Raw genomic sequence first — 25,150 nt, 5'->3', positions numbered from 1 at the left:
GTTCTGGGGTCTTCTATGTGCTTGGGTTGCTTCATGTGGGCTGGCTGGCTGGTGCTGTCTCCTCCTGCTTTCCTCTTCTGTGCTGGCTGCTGCTGTCTTGGTTGCTCTTGTCTCTTGCTCTCTCTTTGGGGTTTCCTTGGTGTTGCCCTTGTGTTCCCCTGCTTCTGCTGCCCCTCTGCTCTGTTTCCTGTGCTTGCGTTTGGCTTGCTTCAGTGGGTCCTGGCCACCCCTACTGCTTCCACCGGCAATGCTGCTTGGTCTGGGTTGGGTGTCTGGCGGGTCTACGGGGTGCTGTGGTTTGATTCTTTTTTTCTGGCCTTTGATCTTTCCGGGCAGATGGCACCTGTTCTTGTCTGGCCTCTGCGGTTTAGTTAGGTCGGGCCTGGTTGGTTCCTGGTTGGGGAGCTGTTGGTTTCCCCGGCAAGGAGTGGTTGGGCTCCTGCTCTTCCTTTCCTTGCCCCCCCCAGGGGTGTGTTCCCTGTGGCTGTTCGCCTGTTTTGGTCCCTGAGGTTCGTGCCACTGCTGTTTGGGCCTGGCTGTCTTTCGCTGCTGCCGTGTCCTTGGCGTCTGTTTTCCACCTCTTCTGTTCTGTGGTTCTCCTGGTTGAGGGTCCGTCTGGGCTCCGGGAGCGGTTGCTCCCTGGGGGGGTCTTGGTCTCGTCTGGTCCCCATTGTGGGTGCCTGGCTGGGGTCCGGTGGGGCTTTCTGGGTCCTGCGGGTTTTCCGCACCTGTTGGTTGCCTTCTTCGGCCCTGAGCCACTGCTTGTGCGCTCTCTGGGTGTCCTGGTGTGGTTCTCCATTGGGGTTGGGCTGTGTCCTGGTGTGTGTTTCTGGGCCTGCTCCTGGTGGCGGTTCTCTTCCCGGGGTTGGTTCGCCTCTGGTTGGGTGTCTGTGTTTTTGCCTGGTCCTGGGGTTTCCGTTGTGTGCTGTTGGGCTTCCCCCTTTGCCCCGGTGCTCCTTCTTCGTTGTCCCTCTTCCCTGTTTCCCCTGGGCTGCGGCCGCCTTGTTCGGGCCTGTGTGGGGTCCTGGTTTTTTGGGCTTCTGGGTTGGCATTTCCGGGGTTGCCTCCTATTGCTCCTGGTCTGCTGGCTCCCTGCTGGTACAGCCTGGCCTCTGGTTGTGCCTCCTTGGCTTTGCTGGCTGTGCTGTCGCTTCCCTGCCGGCTCTCCCTGTAGGGCTTTTGGCCTCCTGTGCTTTCTGGTCTCTGTCTCCTTCCCTGTCCTTTTTGTTTTAGTTGAGGTCTGGCTCCTGTTCTGCTCCTGGGCTCTCGCTGTAGCTCCTCCCTTTGGGTTGGGTGCTTGGTGGTTGTCGTTTGGCGGCCCTGGTGGTGCTGGCCTTTCTTTCCTGGGGCCTGTGCCTCCTCTGCGGGTTTGGTTGGCTTTGTCATCTGGGCTCTCTGAGGCACGGTTGTGTTCTTGTGCCTGCGCCCTGTTGGCCAGCCTTGGCTTCATTTCTTTGGCCTTCTCTGGGGTGGTCCGGGTTTGCTTGGTGTCTGTGCGGCTGTCGGGTCCTGTGTGCTTTCCTGGTGGTTCTGGGCTGGTCGGCCTTGTCCGGTGGGTTCCCTTGGCTGTGTCCTTTGGGTCTTTGGCCTGGTTGCTCTGTCTCGGGTTTCTTTGGTTGGCGGCCTCCTTGTTGTGGCCCTGGCATTCAGTTTTTTTCTCGGTTGTTTCCGGTCCTTGTTTGTGTCCCTGCTGTCCTGTTCGGGGTTGCTGGCTGGTTGCTTCCTGCGGTCCTCCCTTCCCTCCTTTTTGGTGCTCCCGTGGGTTGCTGCGTTTGGTGTGGTTTCCTGGGGGCGCTTGTGGGTACGGAAGGCTGTTTTTCTGCTTTGGTATTCTCCACATTGTCAATGAATGGGACGAGGACATAAGGGACCTGGGGGTAATGCTCTATTACTTACCGGTAATCTTCATTACTCCGGGTTTCTGTTGTCCTCGTCCCATTCATACTCCCCTCCCTCCCGGACAGCCGGCCTTCCTGTGTGGGCTTGGTTGTAATGGTGGGATACTGGGTATGTACTGCTTATGTACTCCCAGTGGAAGGGGCAGTATTAGGGTCCCAGCATGCCTCTGGTCTTTTTTTCTGTCGGGAGTTGGTTATCTCCACTTTGTAAGGAATGGGACAAGGACAACGGGAGCCGGAGTAATGAAGATTACCGGTAAATAATTGAGCATTCCAATGCCCCTGTGCTGTGTTTTCTCCACATAAAACTGCAAAAAAAAACGTTCTCAATATATAATTCAAGTTGTTCATTTAGTAGGCACTAAAACCATAGTATGTCAGTAGATAAGCGGTGCGTATTACTGTATTGAACTAGGAAAATAACTAGGTCATTATTTTTTTCTGAAAGACAGAAACTATTTCACTGGTTTCAAACTTAATGGTAGGATATTCCTGAGCGGTGTCTCATGCTGCTAAAATATTTTCACTACACACAGATCTGTTAAACCTTAGACTACTGTCCTTTCATCGTTTTTTCAACCATGTGTGGCCATGAAAGACAAGAAAAATGCAGAACAGTTAAATGGTCATAAGAGAAATTTAAAAAGACATCAACCACAACATGACTACTTGACATTAAAAACAGATAACCCAATGACTATAGAACATAATAGCTATCACTCTGCGAGGTCAAAACTACAGCACATAAGTCCATTAAAACAGTTTGCATGTATAGTTCATGGTCCACTATAAAATGTACCCTGATCAGGGACAATAAATATCTAAAACCAGATTACTGATTCTTTGAGGCAAGCGTTAATGTTCATTCATAGTATTCCTGGGTGGAATAGCACCTTTAATAAAAAAAAACTCACCCTGGCACAAATAATTGGGGTATCTAGTGACTGCCGGTTTTGCAAAGTCAGTTCACAGCTTCGATGCCCCAAAGATTTTAAAAGGGGTTTGAGAAAGAGTCTTCAGGCATAGCTAAAATAGTTACAAAAGATGTAATGCATTAATAATTGTGAGGAAACCCCGTCACAGGGATAGACCCGGGAAGTGCCTCCCAAAGCATCGGTTTGCAATCCAAAACTCATAAGCCACCATGCTGAGCCTGATCTAAATCTAAAAAGGAGAGACCTTTCCCCAATGCTTTAGTTTAAGAGAAAGATAACAAACGGGCTCTGGGATAGCAAGGATCTGATATTAAGCATAACAGTGCTCTTTACCAACTCCTGCTGCAATTTTTTCTCGGCATAATGTTCCAAAAAGAGGCTCCTTACCTGTGATTTGTCTTCTTTGTGAAGACTAGAAGGAGACAAAAATTGTGAAAATAACCCGAGCCCCCGAAAATCTGTAAAAATGTATTTCACCCATGAAATAGACCCCCAGATATAAAAAAAGAAGCAATCTGAGATGTTGTCTCTCTACAGAGTTCAGCCTGGTGATTTGTTCATAAACTGACCCAAAGAAACTAGAGTGCCATTTGGACACTATCCTCAATGAAACATTGCTTAAGCTCTGTGTGTTGGATCAAACTTGAAGCTGAGGGAGAGAGCTGTAAAAGTCTTCCACATTTACGATCTTCCTCACACTGAATAGGGGAACTCCATATCCCAGCCCCATACATGGCAGCTGGGACACTTTGGTCTTTATAGATTTTTAAAAGAGGTAGAATCATCCCCTATCCCCTTTCCCCTTGTGCTAGAGAGATTGAAGTTAGCTCCAATTGGCCTGCTAAGTTTAAGACTGAAGCTAACCAATTGAGGCTGCCAGGAACCTGTTGAGTTAAAAATATTGACTAGATAGGTAAAATCCTTCACTCAATACTAGGACTGCCCCCTTATGGTCTGCAAACTTGTGGTTTGCCGGGGTTGGTGACTAGGTCTAGACTATCCATAAACTGGACAAAGCGGTTCACCAGCACACGCAGAGCACTAAGGTTCCGAGCCAGCAGGACTGCATCGTCCGCATATAAAAATGACGGTATAAAAATGACGGCACCCGAGTGTCTGCCACTCTAGGAATGTCTACCTGAGCAGAGGTCAGGCGAGGGCAAAGATCATTAATATATAACATGAACAGCATAGGGGCCAGGATACAGCCCAGGTGCACACTGCAATTAATGCTGAATACCAGTGACATTTCACCATTTGGGTTGAGGCACACTTTAGCGAATAAGTCTGAGTGCAAATCAGACAAAAAGTTCACCAGAGGCACTTCTACGCCCATGTCACTGTCCTTTTACTCCAGATATGAGGTTGTGGTGTTTGAACATATTGTATAAATCTATCTAATACAAATTATATCACAGAGATTTATGAAAATAGCCGTCTTAAATCACATTTGGTTACTTTTAGGTGGCCAATACGGCGTAGTCAGATGTACATTGTTCTCCCAGGGGGCCAAAAAACCTTTGTTTGATGTAAAGCTCAATCACCAATCATGGATGCAAATAAAGAGAAGCCAGGGGCATTTGATACATCTGGTATTGCTTTTTCTTGCTTCTGTGCTTCGGGGTCAGTAGAAGCCCTGTGTACTGTCTGCCAGTTTCTACTCCGGGTCTAGCACTCAGTACCAAATAGGCAGCTTTAATGCTGAGGATGGCCAAGGTGTCACAGCTGTTAGGTCCTCAGAGGTAAAGGGTGAGTAATCTTACTTTTAGTACCTCTGGGTTTCTGGCAATCACCATCAATGACGCTCATTGGTCAGTTGACACACCTCTGTCCTTTTTCCTCCCACCTTTTAAAACTATTTGCTGCCACTCTGTTGCTGCCACCTTGATTCAGCAGCAACTCACCACTGGCTCAGGATTTAACTTTCGTACAAGTTTATTTTGTTGATTAGTTTTACGCCAATGGATCGATTATTCATTCTGATCTTTGGGAATCGTCCATGGAGAAGAGATCAAAGGAAAATAACTACTTCTCCCATCTTTGGAAAACTCAAATTAAGACTTGTCCCTGCAGTTAGATGATGATTGGATATAAACAGGCAATACGTGTGAGAAAGAGTTAAGCTACGTCATATAAGAATTGTGCAAGTGTACTTCCCTAGTACGAAGAGGAAGTGTCTTATTCGCACAGCTTGACAATGGGTGTGTTTTTCCAGCCTGCTTACTCATCCAAGTTTCGAAAAAGCTAGAAAGTTCAAAAGAAAAATGTTGTGCAATGTATGTTAAGTTCGTGGTGGGCCTTCCGTGATGAGAAAGCGCAGTGGGGAGGCCTTTTGTGAATTGAACGATCTATGTTTTAACTTAATTTTGTTGTTATTATGTATGCTATACTACTTTCTACAGTGAGCAAATGCTAATATAGTTGTTCATAAATGCACGAATGATAGCTGTCCGTTTTACTTCCCCCTCTTGGATCTCAGGTGTTCTTTTGTTTTAGTTTCAAGCTTTATTCTGCTCACAACTCATTGTCTCAACCTTCCCCTCGCCCCCACACGAGTTTACTAACAGCAAGATGCTAACATGTAAAAGTGCACACACTTATAAAAGAGCAAGAAACCCATAACTGACCCCTTATACCACTTACTTTCAAACTAGTGGAATAAATGACATAATTTCTGATTTGAAAATGTATGTTTGCAAGTCACAAAACATGAATTAACACATGCAAATCAATTAACTACCACGTAATATCACACCACTGTGGTGTGATCTAACATTACATAGAAATTTAAATCTTCTCCGAGATGACAGTATGAGTTCCTGGCCATGGTTGCCCTAAAAACAGTGGCCACATAAATACACATTTTTGTGAGCTTAACTATTGACAAAACTTAGAAAGACAGTCCCACTGGATACATTTTGAGATTTCTTCATTCACGGGAAGGGGTGAATCTCTATCTAAAGTGGAAATGGAAAGCGAACACCACCAAAATTGTTGATGTTTAAGAGAAGCTGTTTCCCTTTAGGGGAAAAGTTTCCCCATGGAGGAAAAAAGTTAGCGTTTGTTAATGTAGTCTTGCTATGCATTTAAATTAAAAAAAAATCTTTTAGGCATGTGTAAATGGTAACACATGACCACTTGAAAGGAGCATATGTACATCATCTGCAAGCAGTGTAAACCGTAGTGGTGTGGATTTATTTGATTATCTAGACTATGTTACAGTTTTATATAGCGTGGACCAGAACCAAGGGGCGTCAGAGTGCTTTATATAGGGAGATCAACAGGTGCAAAGAAAACCAACGCGTTGATGAATAGTGTGAAAAAACACAGGCAGGCCCTGAGTCACAAAGAGCCCCCGCCCCGTGGTGGGAGCTCCGCGAAGGGAAACTGCAGTGCCGAGATCCCGCCAGGACTGCGGAGCTTATGAATGGGAGGCCAGAGTGAAGTAGACGAGGCGAACCTAAAAGCGCAAATAGAATAAATTTGACAATCGGGAGGGGCACGTGCAGGTTAAGGTTCAACCGCGTGATATACCCTTTTTTTCTGTCGAAGTTGAATTTGCACTTATAGAGAAATCATCTGCGCATCTAAGTGTCACGGAGTCTCTTAGCCGCGGGATGACAGTTTAATTCATTTTCGTCCTTTTATATTTTGTGGTGTACTAGTGCCACCTAGTGGTGAGTAAATTAACTTTCCCGAGCCTCAATTGGACACATATTTTAATGCCTGGCTAAATCGAAATCTTATGTGAGCGGATCGAAACTCACAAAAGACTACTGCGTACACCATAATAAACACAGAGGTTCTTTGGGTGACCCATCTTAAGTCATTGTGTGAAATATTTTTTTAAAAATGCAGTCTTATGTTATCTGATTTCCCTAGACCTGTCACCTTATATGTACCCTTTTTTGTCACAAGTGAATATTGTCAAAAAATCAAGACGGTTTTATTTAATGCATATTTCCTTTAAACCTTTTCTTGTCTTCCATGAAAGTGAGGATTGTTTTATTTTACTGTAGCTTCCTGGTTTACGAATTGGGATCATCTTTCATCTTTCTCTATATGCATTGATTTCTTGATCAGCTGTGCTATGAGGCATTAAACAATTTTGATTCCTATCGCCTTAACTGAGTCTCATTTGCCATCATTAAGACATATTTGGGCAAACTTTGATAACGAATAGTTAAATCAAGGTATAATCACAGTACCTAAAGGAGGAAATAGCTCACAGTGTAACTCATTGGTCCGATATCATCTTGAAATTGACAACAGGAATACCACATTTAATCAAGCAATAATAGTCACGTTAGACGTTTCATGTTCTGCATTAAATATAAAGTTGTTATAAAAAGGCCAGATGGGTATTATTAATGCAAATACAATTTATTCTTGCAGCCACGCCAGGGCAGCATATGTTATTCATTCTATAATCTCCGCAACTAACATATTTCTCTATTTATTTTTTATGAATCTGGATGAAAAGAAGATGATGAGGGTAACGTATGATTCTTTTTTTTTACCGCATCTTATGTAAGCCTGGAACATAATGCATTTTTATTGCAGGTAATGAGTTGAAATGTGTAAATATATTGAAGTCAAATCATTTGGATACCCGGGCCGTGAACAATACATTACCTCCTCAGCCCTTCCTAATACCAGTCCTTACTGTATGAGGTGGGAGCACCGCCACCTCTGCACCATGTGATGTAGATAAAACAGAAATGGCGTCCTACTTCCGCTCTCTCTCCTCCCCCCCTCAGGCCCTAAAGAGAGTGGAGCCCAGCAGCTCATGCTGACATAAACAGAGGCTGCAGGAGAAAAAGAAAAGAAACGCTAGGAGAGAGGTCCAGCCAGGCCCACAGAGCAATCTCTGTTGGAACTGGATGCTGTTCTTGACATTAGGTAGGGTGCAGTGCTCCCTGCCAGTCAGAGGCCAAGGCTTGGGGCCTTTCCTTCCTTGCAAATTTGGTATTGGGCCTGGGCCGATAAGGCTCCCTTTTAAAAAGGTCTTTGACCACAGGCATTGGGTCTGGTTTGTTTCTGTCCTGCCAGTCTATGTGGCTGGGCTTGCTTTCTTCCCAGTCTGAATTCCAGTGCGTTGTGGCAGCACCTGAAGAGCATGCCACTGCCTCTTTTGGGGGCATATTATCAAGGACCGGTGTTAAAATTATCGCCATTTTATCGGCAGGAAACTGCCGATAAAACGGCGATAATGGGCTTGATAAGACGCCCTTGTTAATTCCCATAGAAGCCCATGCTCTGATGTTAACATGGGCTTCTATGGGAATTAACAAGGGCGTATTATCAAGCCCATTATCGCAGTTTTATCGGCAGTTTCCTGCCGATAAAACGGCAATAATTTTAACACCGGTCCTTGATAATATGCCCCCTAGTTCGCCTTGCTACTTGGCGGTCGCCGCCAAGGCCAGTGTTTCTCAGATTCTTCATGCTATTTCCTATCATTCTGGATTCTTCTGATGTGTTGTGTCTGGATGTTTTAGGGGGCGGGGAAAGGTGGGGAGCAGACTTTAGTGATTCTCGACCGGCCCCAGCTCCATGATTCTGATTCCATGAAGATGGTAAAGTCTGGGGCTTGCTAAGTGCGGGGATTCTGTAGGCTTTGGTGTCTTGTTGCAGTAGGAGGGGCTGCTGATGCTTGTGGCTCATTCTTTCACCGAGGTCTGGAGCCTTGTATCTTCTGTGGTTTTTCTCTCTCTCTCTCTCCCTCTCTCTCTCTCTCTCTCTCTCTCTCTCTCTCTCTTTCTCTCTCTCTTGTCTTCCACTGGTACGGCCGGTCACTTGCTGCAACATAAAATTCTTCTGAGCCTGACATGGCCTCCTACCTTCCCTATTATGTTGGACTCCATTTTGTTTGGAGTACCTCTCTCTCTCTCTTTTATGGTTTCAGAGGCGGCTGGGCAAAGGCTGGCTGACTTCTGTCTTCAGTGGGATTAATTCTTATTGTGACTCAGTCTACGCTTCTCTTTTCGAGCACTATGAGTGGTTGACAGGATGGGTGTCTTTAGTTTCTCTTGGTATACCCTTGAGGTAATTTGTTTCTAAGATTTGCCTTGCAGGGTCCCTACGGACATAACACGCATGCCTTTACCACGCATGCCTTTACAATGCATCCATGACAACGCATTAGTCTTTACCACAGACATTTTTAACACGCATATGCCTTTACAACGAAATGTAAGTATTTTGATATAAATATATATAAACACACATACATACATATGTGCTTGTGTATAGCTATTTATATATAAAATATATGTATATATCTTACCGTCTTTACCCTAGCCCCTAAAGTCAACCATCTAAAGCTTAAAAATACCCTTGCCACCCAATTACTCTTACCCACCCTAAACCCTAAAAATACCCTTGCCACCCAAATACCCCTACCCACCCTAAACCCTAAAAATACCCTTGCCACCCAAAACCCTTACCCATCCTAAACCGGACTCCCATGCTTCATTACTAATAGGCCCCTGGGTGGGCCAGGTCCCGGGGGCATGAGCACTTATGTAAAGGAGGGGAGCATGGGGCCCACCTACTATGGCTGATCATAAGCCTCGGGAACTGCTACCTCCCTGGGGCACATTCACCCTGTGCCCCGGAACAGCCACATTCCTGGGGCAAGTCTTGCTAAGTTAATGTGGGGGCCTGTGCAGAACCCCACAGCCCCAGAGACTACCACCTCCTAGGGGCACTAGGGTTAAGTTAATGTGGAGGCACTCCCCCCCCCCGCAGCCCCGGGGACCGCCACCTCTCTGGAGCACTATGTAAAACAAATGCAGGCAGGCCCACAAGGCCCGCCACCTCCCTGGGGCAAAAAATGATATCAATATGGGGGGCCCACATGACCCCAGCAGCCCAGGGGACTGCCACCTTCTCAAAGCACTTTATTACATTTAAGGGGGGCCGCATGGTCCCCCCATGTGGCGCCCCCTCCCCATCCCGGGGACCGCCACTGCCCCGTGGTAACCAAGAAAACCACTGGCCCCTCCCTGGGGCTTTATCAATAATGGAAGCAGGGAGCCACATGCACCCCCCTGTAGCCCCAGGGCCCACCACCTCCCCTGGGTTTGAAACTTAATTTATGCAGGGGCCATACAGAACCCCCTGCAGCATCACTGGGTTTTTATTCAAAATAAATGCGGGGTCCCCGAAGGACCGGGAACAAACCCTCCCCAGGGCAATAAATAATATAAATGCGGGGCTTGAAACTTAAATTACACGGGGCCACATGGACACCCCCCACCAGCCTACCCGGGTCTTTATTCCAAATACATGCGGGCCCCACTCACACCCCACAGCCTCAGGGACCGCCAACTCCCCGGGGCTATGAATTATTAAAGTGTGAGGGGGCTCCGCGCTCCGCGCTCCGGGGACCGCTACCTCCCTGGGGCTTAAAATAGGAATGAGTGTGGGGGCCGCGTGGTGATGTCATCAAGGATGTCACTGAGCATTTCATTAATGATGTAATATGTGAACTCATAAGCAGTATATTGCAGAGGCATGAGTTATAGTAAGCTCCGCTAACTATAACTGCTGAATTTCACTGGTTTAGTATAAGTCAAACCTGAGCCTAACTATAATGTCCCTGTAACATTTACAGTTACCTGCAAAATACTTACATTTTTGTTGTAAGGAATGCATGGTAACAATTTTTGTGGTAAAGACATGCATGGTAAAAATGAATGCGTCGTAATGGACAGGTGGTAAAGGTTATGTGTGGTAAAGACTACATTGTGAATGCTGTAACCCTTACTGGAGGAGATAGGGGTTGTTTCAATGATACCCTGCTCTTGCTCAGCTTTCTGCCACACAGGGTATGGACCTGTTAATATTTAGCAACTGGGTTTGCCCCCTTACACTTTTTTTGTGTGGTTGGGTTTTCTCCAGCTCTGGTACTCCTTTCTGCCTGCCAGTTGGGCCTAGAATTCATATGGGAGTATTTCTTGTTTTCCTGGGACCTCTTAGGCTTACTGTTTGGCAGTGCCTAATTTGTATAACATAGTTTAGGGCCCAGATTTTCGTGACTAGCCTTGATTTGACTTCAGGCTTTCTTTCATAATACACTCTCTGCCCCCTTATCACTCTCTTGCCGGTCCTTTCCATCACTGCTTTCTCCCTTTGCCTCCAGCAGTGGCCCTTCCATTAAGGCAGAGGAACGTCACCCCAGTGCTGCCAGTGGAGCAAAAGTGATAAACAAAATGGTAATAAAATGAATTAGCATTTACTTTTTCACTGCTCCCAGCCCGAGCAGTGTTTGGGGGTGGGATCAGTGCCATTGACAGGCAGCAGAGGAGTGGTGCTCACCCCCCCCAGTTTACACTGTGCATGCCAGTTTGGCATACATAGTATAAACCTCTCCTCCCAGCTGTTTAAGACTACGAGGTTGAGAGCAGACACAGCCCCCCAGTGCCTGCTGAAGTGCTGAGGCAGCCCTCTCCGCCAATCCTGGCACTGCCCTCGTTCTGCTCATGATGCAGAATGAAAGCAGCATCAGGATTTGGAGAGAGGAGCTGGCTGATGTTCCAGGAGGATTTGCACTGACTGCAATCAAGACAAAAAAGGTAACTGTAAGAAACATGCATTGCCTTCTGTCTTAATTCCAGAGCTCTCAGTCACGACCCGTTATAAAATCTGTTAACAAGCCATGATTGAGAGCTTTGGAATTTGATCCTAAAGGCATTGTTGATTTATTACAGTGCCTTCCACTGGCTTTGGCGCTCGGCTTGATGACCCTCCATCAAAAATGGTTTAAAAGACCTCACTTGTTTCCCAAAAGTAAACACACTTGCTATTTGCATCTGAGTCTCAATAGTTAATCAACCTGGGACCGAGGTGGGGACACTGCCCTGTAGTCAAACAGTCTTCAAGGGTCGGCATCTCCAACCCCAAATCACTTCACATCTTCCGACATGTGATTACTCTTGAGAAACAGATAAGCAGCCTGATTCATCAAGCTTAATTGCGCTCGCAAAGGGCCAGATTCTGAGAATCTGGCCCTTTGCGAGTGCAATTTTTGCATTTGGGATTCATCATCCCAAATGCAAAAATCGCTATTAAAGAATTCGCATATTTGCGAGGAATTGCATTTAAGGAATCTCTATTTGAGATTCCTTAAATGCAATTCATGAACCATTTTAAAATACCGAAATCGCTATTTTGGGCCGCTATTTACCGCGAGGTCAAACCTCGTGGTAAATAGCGAAAACTTAGAAAAATGCATTTAAATGCATTTTTCTAAGTTGCATGTTACACACACACATGTCCTGTGGACATGTGTGTGCGCAACACCAATGTAGATTACATTTCAGGGGTGCTACAGGGTGTCCTTTGGACACCCCTGGCACCCTTGAAATCGCTATCTTATTTGCGATTAGCAAATTGCTATTCGCAAATAAGGAATTACTCCCCATTCATTCCTACGAGCCTTTAGGCCCATAGGAATGAATGGGGAGTTATTCCTTATTTGCGATTAGCAATTTGCTAATCGCAAATAAGGAATGTGTAGGAATCGCATTTCTTTATGCAATTTCTACATGAATCCCGTTTTGCAAGTCCTTAATAGCGATTCCTTATGAATCGCTATTAGGGGCTCGCAAAACGGGAGAATGATGAATCAGGCTGAAGGTCTTTTAAACCATTTTTGATGTCGATCAAAATCTGACCATGGGTAAATAGAATAATCACGAGGTATCGCGACCCTGAGAAAGGCCAGTGACCCACAAGGGTAACAGAAATTGGCTGAAATATGTCGGTGTTAGCAGATCAGGTATAGGAACTGTAACTCCTCCTAGACACCCAATACCTTTATTTTAATCCTGTCAAGGGGACAAATAAGAAATGAGTTGTCATGGTACCCTCTTAGACCGTTTTAATTCACAATTTTCTCTGCATTAGGGATCCCTCCCTTGGAAAATTTTTTCCTCCTTCTTGGTTTATTCTTCTTTTCCCCAAAAATATATCAGCGCTCCAGCCAGTGTGTTGGTCTGCACCTGGGTGTTCATAGTGGCCCTATGATGAAGCATGCCAGTACATAGTGGGCGGGGGCAGTCTTAAAAAAGCTAATGATGTTCCTAATACCAGAATAAGTATATCCTGAAAAAATACTTAACATAAAGTGAGTATTTATTCGACTCCTGCCCTTCTCTCTTTTTTTCCTTTTGTAATATTTGCTAGTCCTTCTCTTCTTGTGAGTTTAAACGTATATACTAGGGGCGCTAGAGAAGGCTCACTCCCATGTCTCTCTTTTTGTGGTTAGTCCCTGTAACCAGCTCCCTGTTGGAGTTGGCCACCCAAAGAGGGCTGAAGTAGCTGTTTACAACTTTATAACCCTTTTGAAAGTTTACAGCTATTACGATCCATTACAATGATTTTATTGCACTCAGTGAAAAGCTGAGATGTATTGGTCACTGTAAAAATTCATATCTCCAGAGCCATACAGTGGGTTTTTGTATCAGATTTTCATTGTGTTAGATTTTCTTCTTATTCAACTGTTTTGGTACTTCTTAATTCTATTCATTTGTTCTTTTGATAAAGCCCGACACAGCTTCCCAGGGTTGAGCTAAGGTTGTTCATTTGAATCTGACTCGACCCAGGACAGGCAGTGAGTTTATTACATGGTTGAGGTTGCACAGCAACATCACACAATGAAACACTTTTCTCACATTTTCTGACTAGGTCTTTGGACTTCTTTGACATCACTCCCATTATGTTTTGAGCCATATGTCAGCATGTTAGTGTGCTGTGCTGGTGAATTATTTATTACAGAAGGGGCTGCACAAGAGCCTCCAGCCCCTTCTGTGCCCCGGGATGAAGAAGGAGGGTGCACATGCCGGTTGCACCCCAGGGACATTTTGTGTAATATGTTCCTAGATGTTCTAAAGTGACAGTATACATCAATTAATGCATTGTACACTATCTCAGATAAATTAGGTGCAGCTAACCTTGTTATTCTAAAGTCAGTATACTTGAATATAGATGCACCTATTTTAGTACTAATATCCTATGCTTAATGTGGTAACTGCTGTTAATTGCTGATACTGGGGTCATTGGGCTGAGTCAATAGTGTTGGCAAAAAATGTAGGCATGGGCATTTAAAAGAGCTGTTTATATCCACTCCATGGGCACAATTCTTCTGTTTGCAAATGCCTCCAAATATATTACACAGTCTTTCCCAGCCTCCTTCCTAACCATATTCAACAATTGTAATGCTTGAATAATTCAGGAAGCCAACAGTAGTTAATGTAAGTATAGTAATCTTTCTGGTTGACTGAGTAATTGTCCTCACTTCATTTATTCTTTTAAGACCTACATTAATATGCACATTTTTAAACATACCCTAAGCAGCAATATAATATATGTCTTCTTGCATTATGTGCTTTTTAGATTCCCTGACGGATCTGGAATCAGATCACTGGAAAAATTTACCTCACTCCAACCCAAGGCAGGTAGTTTTTCGAAACTACTCAAAGCTGATGCTGGTGGCCTACCCGGAGAATGAACAGTGCTGTCAGGCCAAATTCGAGCACCACCTCATCGGACAGGGTACAGTGCTAAGAGTTTGGCTTACTGCTACACACATATTTACAGAAAGAAATGATACAAATGTTTCACTCATAATAAAATTATCAAGGTGGATCATAGTTGCCTTGCCTTCCATTAAAGATTAGAAACAGGCAAAGACCATACACTGACAAATGCATGCCCATGATGTGCCTGGTAACTGACCTCAAGGAATACAAGATGGATGGAATGATTGAAGTAATTGCAGCCACTGGTAATTACTTTGGACCACAATCCAGTCCATCTTTTATTTTGCCCACTAAACCACCTCGGACAGGAACCAGTCGTATGCAAATCAGCCTTGGTCCTACCCTGATAAGAATCCAGCCCAAACTATCAGACTTGATGGGACGGTACTATTAGGCTTCATTATGGCATGGTCCTCAAGGCGTCAGCCATGCTAACTAGGGCTGGCATGGCTTCTTGATTGGCTTCTGTGTTACTTGTGCTTGTCCTCGTCCACGCTTCTTAGCTTTACTAATTTTACTGTCACTTATTTCTACACTGCCATCTTCCCATAACCATTGTCTGAGGCTGAAGTGTCTCAGGGCCAGGGAGCTAAATGATACAATGCTACTCTAGTCATAGGTCAAAGGACATATCATCTTTGCATATATAGTTTTCATATTTGTGCTCAGATTTACGGATATACTTGCAACGATTTTCAGCTAAAGCCTATCTATACCCAGTTCTTGTCAGTCTTCATGGTTCAGTTCTTGAACTACGGCACCGGCTCTCTCTTTCTGAGGACCATGGACAACTACTGTGTTGTGTTCCATACACAGGAAAGACTGCAAGAACTCTTGGCAAAGCACAACACACTGGCTGTGACCTCAGGAGTCAAGACAAGAAAAGGCAGCATCAATTTTATCACCAAGTCACTTGCCATTTCTCTTTCACTTACAAACTGTTCACATATACTAACTAAGGGCCTGATTCACAAAGGTAAACAAACATGTTTGTGTAAGTTCAAGGGGCCTCATTTATGAGAAATGACGCATCGCTGCGTGAAAGCAGCGATGCGTCACTTCTCAGTGCGCACTCCTTGCGACATGATTGATGTGTCATATTTACAGTATGACGCATCATGTCGCAAGGAGTTACAGATACCTCAGTATTTCTGACGTATCTGTAAGCGCCAAAGTCACGCATTGCTGAGGTGTGTCACAAAAGTGACGCAACTCCAGCAATGTGTCCATTCACATGGGGAAAGCCCCATGTGAAAGGGCTTGCGTCAGTCTTACGCCTGCTGTGAGGCAGGCGCAAGATTTTGACGCAACAGCGTCCTAAAAGTGACGCAGTTATAATGTAGTGCAGGGGTTTACAAAGTGGCGCATCTGCTTAGATGCGTCACTTTGTAAATAGTGCGCAACAGGAGGCATGTTTTACGCCGCCGATGCGTCACAAAAAGTGACACATCGGAAGCGCAAAACTGATGCAAGGCCTCATAAATGAGGCCCAAGCTTTCTCAGTATTCACAAAAATGAATTTTAAAAGTAAGTTTACGAGTGCGAAGAGTCGGGGCAGAGCACTCCGCACATAAAAAGATAGACCTGCCCTTTCTTTTTATATGCAGAGTTCTCTGCCCTGAGCACGGAGGTTTGTGAATACTGAAAAAGCGTAAACTTAAACAAACATGTAAGTTTACCTTTGTGAATCAGGCCCCAAGTGTCTATCCGATGACTGAGATAGCATGTGACAGATAGAAGGAGAAACTAGGAGAATGAGTGAGGGTGGCCCGGTGATTACTGCTTACTCTATGCATGTCACAATGTCTGTTTAGTGGTGTGTATGCTTTAAGTCCAAAGGATTCATGTTTGAGGGCTACTTTGAACATGCTCCTTAATGGAAAATTTAAATTCACGAGGAGTGTAAACCATAAAGATCTTAAAGATGTCAGGCTGAGCAAAGGTCAGCCTGACAGACACTCTTATTATCAGCGTCATCATCGGTACCCTGCCCCTGCGCCAGGCTGGCAGTGCAATGCCTGTCGGGCAACAATACTTGTTGCTCTTTGGCGGGGATCTTCTATTCCTTCGCCAAAGGGTGTGTGGATGTAAGGGGACCATGCAAGGAGGTAATATGTGAGTGTGCAAAAGTGAGCGTGGGTGAAATAAAAGGAGTCAGTGGAGTCCAAAAATTGGGATTTTAATGATATGGCTCACTGCTCTATTAAAAATACAAGGGGTATAGAGGCAGAACTATCAAGGTAGTAAGCCTCATTCAACCCTTGGTGAGTGGATGGTCAACATGTTTCTTGCTTATAGAGCAATTCGTCAGGACCAAGGGGTGCTCATATGATTTGCAAGGGCTCCCCCGTGATCAGGGGGCCCAGTATACGACCTGGTAGGTGTCGTATGGCAGTCCTTTCCTCAGGACCCTTCCCAGGACTAAATGGGAGAGAGAAGAGAGAAGTGTACTGTTAAGGAGAGACCAGAGAGACATCATGGACAAACGTGGAAACATTCGCGTTTTGTGACTGTCATAATATACAGTGGGTGAGCATGCCTTTGGTTTGCTCAAGGAAGATCGCATGCTTAGTGGTATCCAACAAAGTTGGTTGGAAGTTTGTCATGCAGTAAAAAACCTGTGAAAATCAAGGGCTATTACTGTGCTATCAGCATGCGCGATAGCTAGTGGAAATTGAGACAACATTTGTGGGGAGAAAAACAGACTTCAAACATGTCTTTGTGAAGTTTCAGAAAAGAACACTAGATGGAGTCAGTGTATGGGTAACTAACCCTTGGATTAAACATGGCGGGGATACTTCCTCCTAACAGGTGGTCTCCACCAAGTCCTGGCCCCACCCGGTCAGCTCGAGGAAGCCTCCGTAGTGTAACAAACGGGTAAGGTTGTTCTAAATTTTACCATCACTGTATTATTGCGGCTGGTGTTACGGTTTAATCCAAGGGTTAGTTACCCATACACTGACTCCATCTAGTGTTCTTTTCTGAAACTTCACAAAGACATGTTTGAAGTCTGTTTTTCTCCCCACAAATGTTGTCTCAATTTCCACTAGCTATCGCGCATGCTGATAGCACAGTAATAGCCCTTGATTTTCACAGGTTTTTTACTGCATGACAAACTTCCAACCAACTTTGTTGGATACCACTAAGCATGCGATCTTCCTTGAGCAAACCAAAGGCATGCTCACCCACTGTATATTATGACAGTCACAAAACGCGAATGTTTCCACGTTTGTCCATGATGTCTCTCTGGTCTCTCCTTAACAGTACACTTCTCTCTTCTCTCTCCCATTTAGTCCTGGGAAGGGTCCTGAGGAAAGGACTGCCATACGACACCTACCAGGTCGTATACTGGGCCCCCTGATCACGGGGGAGCCCTTGCAAATCATATGAGCACCCCTTGGTCCTGACGAATTGCTCTATAAGCAAGAAACATGTTGACCATCCACTCACCAAGGGTTGAATGAGGCTTACTACCTTGATAGTTCTGCCTCTATACCCCTTGTATTTTTAATAGAGCAGTGAGCCATATCATTAAAATCCCAATTTTTGGACTCCACTGACTCCTTTTATTTCACCCACGCTCACTTTTGCACACTCACATATTACCTCCTTGCATGGTCCCCTTACATCCACACACCCTTTGGCGAAGGAATAGAAGATCCCCGCCAAAGAGCAACAAGTATTGTTGCCCGACAGGCATTGCACTGCCAGCCTGGCGCAGGGGCAGGGTACCGATGATGACGCTGAACGATCACCGGGTGGGATTACAAGTGTAGTCCAACCGGCGACTTGTGTGAGGTACCCCAAAAATTCCAAGAGAGGGTTCACTACACTCACCTTTTTACTGTTTGACCCGACAAGAGAGAGACCAATGACAGTCCTTTAGCTGACTGCAACCGGGGAACTCTGTATTTCTTTTTGTTGATAGTCTTTCTAGGACACATACATTGGACCCCTTTAAATAATTGTCCTAACCCTGTGTTCCTCCCTGTTGATACAATTCCTTGCGTGCCTTTGGCACGGGAACCCCCTTTTATAGGTTACCAATTGGCGAAGATTCCACTCGCCACGTTGGACCATTCTGAGACAACATTTTAAGTGGGAGAATCACATTAATCTTAACAATCACCTCACTCTGGCCGGCAGACATCCTTGGCACCGCATCCGGAACCTTTACGACCATGGAGGACGTCCCAGGGCTGAGTTTCAATGAGGACATCATAGCCGATGCCCTAAGATCGACACCATCCCTCCTTACAAATCCCCCTACCACATCATCCGGCGCATCTTCCGATGATTGGACCATACTATCGGAAATGAAAAAGGAACTCATCAGGATCACCATTCACGGAATCATGATGACTGAATACTTGAGGAGTAATATAGCCCCACAAGGTTTGGTAGTGAACATAATTCCGAGACTATTTCTGGACGACAAAAGGTTCAAATTAGAGTGGTGTCAAGTTTCGTGGAAATGCACCAAGGATCTCCTCTTTCTCATCAGTCAAACGGCGAAGCGTCTATCAGATGCTTTAATAGAGAAGATCTCCGCTATGGAAGCTACCATGAAAACCGCCATATCCAAGAACAATAAGACAGCGTTTACGACCAAACTCTCGGAAATAAATCAAGAAATGGCGGATCACCATGAGTTTCTACTGAAACAAAAAACAACCAAACTCGAGAAAGATATTGCCAAATTTGTAAAAGAAAAAGTCTACCCCTACTTGAAGGATGATTACAACGGGAAAAAGAAAACCTACTCCTCTGATGAAAACTCAGGGAGCGATACCAGACGTGGATCGGATAGTAGTGATTCCAGTGGGGGAGTCCCACCAAGAAATCCCCGACCACCTCGGACATGGCAACAAGGCTATTACCAAGGCCCAGCCTTCCATGGGCCACCACAGATGGCACCCCCCTGGCAGTACCCCTTCTACCCACAGGGCCCCCCGCAATTCTACCCCCCCAATCTGCCACCTTTTCACGGCAGAGGCTGGGGCAGAGGAAGAGGGCGAAAGCGAGGAGGGCAAAAGGGTGTACAGTGGCAGGACCAGATACCAGCACCAGCAGCAATGGAGACCAGGAGCATGTCATCCAGGGGGAGACGAGCTTAGTTGTCAATCTATCAAAGAGAACCCTGACACCAACCGAAACACGAGTACTAGAGAAAGGTCTTGGCTTTGTTCCCACACCGACCCCAGACCCATTCCAAGAGATGATCGAACTGAAACAATTTTTTAGGAAAATCCGTCTTCGGGCATTCTTTGAAAACCAACCTGAGCTCCCGGATCTTGATACAGGTCTAAGAAAACCCTCCACCTTTACTCCCACTGACGGGATGGTACCACCCGAAGTCCTGACTTTTGAGCGGGCGGTCCTGAGGAGCATGCGTGAGATACCTTCGAAGAAAACCTTCCACAATCTGTCCAATATAGAACGACTAGCAGTCAAAACACTAGGCCAAGACGAGTCGATCGTCATTAAACAAGCAGACAAGGGGGGCGCCACGGTCATTCAGAACTACGAAGACTATGATCGTGAGTGCAGAAGACAATTGACAAATACCAACCATTACAGACCTCTCCTTGAGGACCCAACTAAAAGATTGACAACTACCATCATGGGCCTTGTGATTGAGGGGGAGACTAACGAGTGGATTAGTAGGAAGGAAGCAGATTTCTTGATCACTCCGGATCCTGTTATCCCCTACTTTTATACTCTCCCGAAAATACACAAGGGCACGTCTCCTGTCCCTGGGAGACCCATTGTCTCTGGAATTGGATCTCTACTAGAACCACTGTCACAATTTTGTGATGCGTTCTTCCAACCTTACGTCAAACAGATACCATCCTACCTGCAAGACACCAGGGATGTACTCCGTCTAATTGCAGACATAGATGGCAGAGAGGACACTGACTTGCTTCTTACCCTCGATGTGGAGGCACTTTATACTAATATCCCGCAACAAGCAACCCTGGAAGCAGTGGATTTGCTGATGCGAGAAGAGGAATGGTTATCCCCAACACCAATAACATTCATTATGGAACTGGCCCACATCGCCCTGACCGAGAACTTCTTCAGGTATGAATCCCAGTTATACCATCAAGTGCGGGGGACTTCGATGGGTTCTACCTTCGCGCCGAGCTTGGCCTGCATTTATATGGCTTCGTTCGAGAAGAGGTACATCTACCCTCCGGAGCAGAACCCCTACCGAGAGAACTTAACTCTCTGGCGTCGCTTTATCGACGACATCTTGATTCTTTGGAAAGGGGACCGTCCCAGCTGTGAAGCCTTTTGTGACTGGATTAACTTACAAGACCCCTTCCTTAAATTTACTGGAACCATCTCGGAGACGTCCATACCATTCCTCGATCTTACCATCAATCTGGGACCCGAAGCAATAACCACCACGCTATACAAGAAAGATACTGACAGAAATAGCTTGCTTCTCTACCAAAGCCACCATACTAAAGCCCTGCGAGATAATTTACCCTTTGGGCAATTCCTTAGAATTCGGAGGAATTGTAGCTCTGTCCAAGACTTCAGACAAGAGGCCCGGACCCTACAGCATAAACTCCAGGACAGAGGGTATCCCACCCGGTTGTTAAAGAATTCGTACAAACGAGCATTGAACAACAATAGAGATGCCCTTCTAGAGGTCCACCCTAAAGAACCAGATGACATCATCACCTGTGTCACCTCCTACACCAGGCATTCATCATTTATCAAGAAAGCCGTGATGACACATTGGGGTATCTTGAACTCCACTGGGATGGAATTGGCACGACCACGGTTCGCTTTCAAAAGGACTGCCAACCTCAAGGACACATTGATCCACACTCGCCCTAAGAAATTACAAACTCGACCAGTCAGGACCCTTTGGGATCTTCCCCCTGTCACTGGACACTACAAATGTGGTTCCTGTGTGGTATGCCCCCAAACCATCCAAGGCAGAACAATCGAACTCCCAGGAGATTTCACCTGGACCTTTCACAAACACACCAATTGTAACAGCTCGAGATGTATATACATCTTGGTGTGCCCCTGCAGATTGCTCTATATCGGGATGACAATGCGCCCGGTGAAACAACGGATAATGGAGCACAACAGTAATATTCGATGCTCCAAAACACACACCGGGCTGTATGAACATTGCAAGGAACACAAACATACCACTGAGGACATAAAGTGGACAGTTCTAGAATGCCAACCTGGTATGAATCAGCAATCCCTCTTCAGACTGGAGCAGAGATGGGTACACCGTCTACACACAGATGAAAACGGGCTCAACGATGCGGTGCCCTGGACAATGCTCACTAGATAGCTGACCAATGGACTGTTTTGTCCTTACTATGCCGAACCCAGCCCATAACCATGAAGCTGCCTATTTCCACCTCCCTCTCAAGATGGCACTCACGTTTCCCTCCCTCCTCGTTAGCACGCGAAGCCGTCTTCGTTGTTAACCACCGGCAACACACGGAGCGAGTGAATCTTCTGTGTCCATTATTTACCACTCGTTGCCTGGTAACACGCCGGGGCCACGCCCACTAAACTGGCCACACACACGGGTCATAAGTAGTGCGCCCGGGACGCCAAACTTTACCGGCTGATCTGCGGCACCGTCCGCAGTGGGAAGGGTAGGTGACTAGACGCCCTACGCCAGGAACTCCGAGGTAAGGCACATATGCTCCATTCTGCGCCCCCGCGTGCGCCTCTTTCTGAGCGCCACGGCGGGACCAAGCTTTAAGCAGTTGAATGGGGAGACGCATTGACCGCCAATCGATAACATGGCGGGGATACTTCCTCCTAACAGGTGGTCTCCACCAAGTCCTGGCCCCACCCGGTCAGCTCGAGGAAGCCTCCGTAGTGTAACAAACGGGTAAGGTTGTTCTAAATTTTACCATCACTGTATTATTGCGGCTGGTGTTACGGTTTAATCCAAGGGTTAGTTACCCATACACTGACTCCATCTAGTGTTCTTTTCTGAAACTTCACAAAGACATGTTTGAAGTCTGTTTTTCTCCCCACAAATGTTGTCTCAATTTCCACTAGCTATCGCGCATGCTGATAGCACAGTAATAGCCCTTGATTTTCACAGGTTTTTTACTGCATGACAAACTTCCAACCAACTTTGTTGGATACCACTAAGCATGCGATCTTCCTTGAGCAAACCAAAGGCATGCTCACCCACTGTATATTATGACAGTCACAAAACGCGAATGTTTCCACGTTTGTCCATGATGTCTCTCTGGTCTCTCCTTAACAGTACACTTCTCTCTTCTCTCTCCCATTTAGTCCTGGGAAGGGTCCTGAGGAAAGGACTGCCATACGACACCTACCAGGTCGTATACTGGGCCCCCTGATCACGGGGGAGCCCTTGCAAATCATATGAGCACCCCTTGGTCCTGACGAATTGCTCTATAAGCAAGAAACATGTTGACCATCCACTCACCAAGGGTTGAATGAGGCTTACTACCTTGATAGTTCTGCCTCTATACCCCTTGTATTTTTAATAGAGCAGTGAGCCATATCATTAAAATCCCAATTTTTGGACTCCACTGACTCCTTTTATTTCACCCACGCTCACTTTTGCACACTCACATATTACCTCCTTGCATGGTCCCCTTACATCCACACACCCTTTGGCGAAGGAATAGAAGATCCCCGCCAAAGAGCAACAAGTATTGTTGCCCGACAGGCATTGCACTGCCAGCCTGGCGCAGGGGCAGGGTACCGATGATGACGCTGAACGATCACCGGGTGGGATTACAAGTGTAGTCCAACCGGCGACTTGTGTGAGGTACCCCAAAAATTCCAAGAGAGGGTTCACTACACTCACCTTTTTACTGTTTGACCCGACAAGAGAGAGACCAATGACAGTCCTTTAGCTGACTGCAACCGGGGAACTCTGTATTTCTTTTTGTTGATAGTCTTTCTAGGACACATACATTGGACCCCTTTAAATAATTGTCCTAACCCTGTGTTCCTCCCTGTTGATACAACTCTTATTATCAGATCAGGCACTCGGGTGCTAGACATGTGCTAGATGCGAAGGCACCTGGCTGCCTGAGCTGAAATTTGCTGGGCGGAGTCCGTCACAGCTCGTGTGTGCGTGACTTTTTCAGCCCAGCAAAGGTCCTCGAGGCCCTACCTCTCATGATGAGGGAACGTGTCAGTGATAGCCTCGTACCTGTATGCTTCAGTTTTAAGTGCTGTAGTTCCCAGGGCTGAGTGTCAATCATGGACACCTCATCACAGAGTGGGTGGGGTCAGCAGTCTCTCTGACCCCATCCCACTCTGTGACAAGGTTAGAACTGCTGAGTCCCTTCATTGACTTTCCTAAGGTCAGCCAATTAGGGGAGGCAGCATGTCCAACCCTCCTGGCACCCCTGAGACTTTTCTCCCAGAGAGCTGCAGCAGGCAAGTGTTGGTTTTATTTAAACCTTTTGGTGCATGCGTATATGTATGAATATATATGTATTTGTGAGTGAGCTTTGGTAAACGGTGTGTTTGCGAGTGTCTGTATGTGAAGGCATGGATGTAAGTGAGTGTGCATGTGTGTGTGTGTGTGTGTGTGTGTGTGTGTGTCTGTGTGTGTGTGTGTGCGCCCCCACCCCTCTCAATTGTACTCACTTAGCACCACTGAGTTGGAGAGCTTAAGAATGCCTTAAGTCTCACTACATAGAGAAATAGATCAAGAGAGTGGACTCACTCACCAAAGTAATATATCTTCCACACTATTAGAAGGACACATGCCTTAGTGAAACATACATGCTTTCGGTGCGCCCATTGCTTCACAACCTTCCTAAATGTGTGATTTTAGGTTGCACTGAATGTGCATCCACCACAAAAACAGAGGTCCTTGCCTTATGCAGCAGCCAAGTTATGGTCAGTCAGTTGGGCGGTCAGTAAGGTGCTATAATAGGGTTATTCTATTTTCATTATGACCCCATCAGTTCATAGCCCTGGAGAGGGACTGATCGCAAAAAGCATGGCATGCTCCAACCCACTTGCCCCATTGGGGTCACTGCTTGCACCCCTGACCCACCCCCGAATATGTATCTTGAAAACCCAGTTCATGTGTTCTTAATTGACACCTAACTTTGTGGTTTATTAGGTCTTAACTAGACAGCGCATGCGCTGTCTTGAAGAGACATGTGGTTTTCAATCTGTGGGCTTAAGCCCGCTCATAGGCTTCCCGTTGGCTTGCTCCATCGTCGCTCTCATATTCTTTGTCCTCATTTGTCCATGGCATGCATGCATCATGCTTCCTCCTGTATGTGGCCCTCCCCCACATCATGGACCAAGTACTTGTGTCCTTCCACTGCTCATGTTTTAGAAGCAACTTTTTGATTTTTGTTTAAACACTCCACACAAGAGCTGTGTTTTTACAAAGTCTGTCCCACTTATAGCAGAGCTTTCTCCCTGCAGCTTCCAGACAATCTGCCTGTTGCTCCCTCTCTGCCAATCCTCCTCCCATTCCCTTTTCCTCTCCCAGCAGCTTGTTGTTTTATCCCATGATTGTGCCTCTGCTCCTCCATTATCCCCACTGCTCTGGTAGTCCATCATTTTGCTGCCATTTCCAGAGTATGATATATGCCCGAAGCAGGCCTTAACAGCCCCCCTCACGTGTCTTAGCCATGGCCGATGCAGTTTCCAGGACACACACACACAGTCCTGAGCTGTTGTGGGCTTTGTGGTCAGTTTCTGTCACAGGGCTGGCCGTAGGGAGGTGCGACTAGTGTGGCCGCACTGGGATCTGACC

At 46.1% G+C, this 25,150-nt stretch overlaps 1 protein-coding gene across 1 annotated transcript in view; it reads left to right on the top strand.

The window, feature by feature from the left end:
• The window catches only part of LOC144823623 (interleukin-18-like), a 241,013-nt gene that overhangs the window by 183,042 nt on the left and 32,821 nt on the right, over positions 1–25,150 (top strand). Inside the window, exon 4 of the mRNA XM_078682299.1 lies at positions 14,237–14,395. Within this exon, the coding sequence (XP_078538425.1) occupies positions 14,237–14,395 (159 nt within the window). The remainder of the gene's footprint in view (positions 1–14,236; positions 14,396–25,150) is intronic.

This window comes from Lissotriton helveticus, chromosome 3_1 (genome assembly GCF_964261635.1).
Source record: "Lissotriton helveticus chromosome 3_1, aLisHel1.1, whole genome shotgun sequence".
NCBI lineage: Eukaryota > Metazoa > Chordata > Amphibia > Caudata > Salamandridae > Lissotriton > Lissotriton helveticus.
Note: the sequence above shows the minus strand (reverse complement) of the source record. Positions and strands in the feature narration are given on the sequence as shown.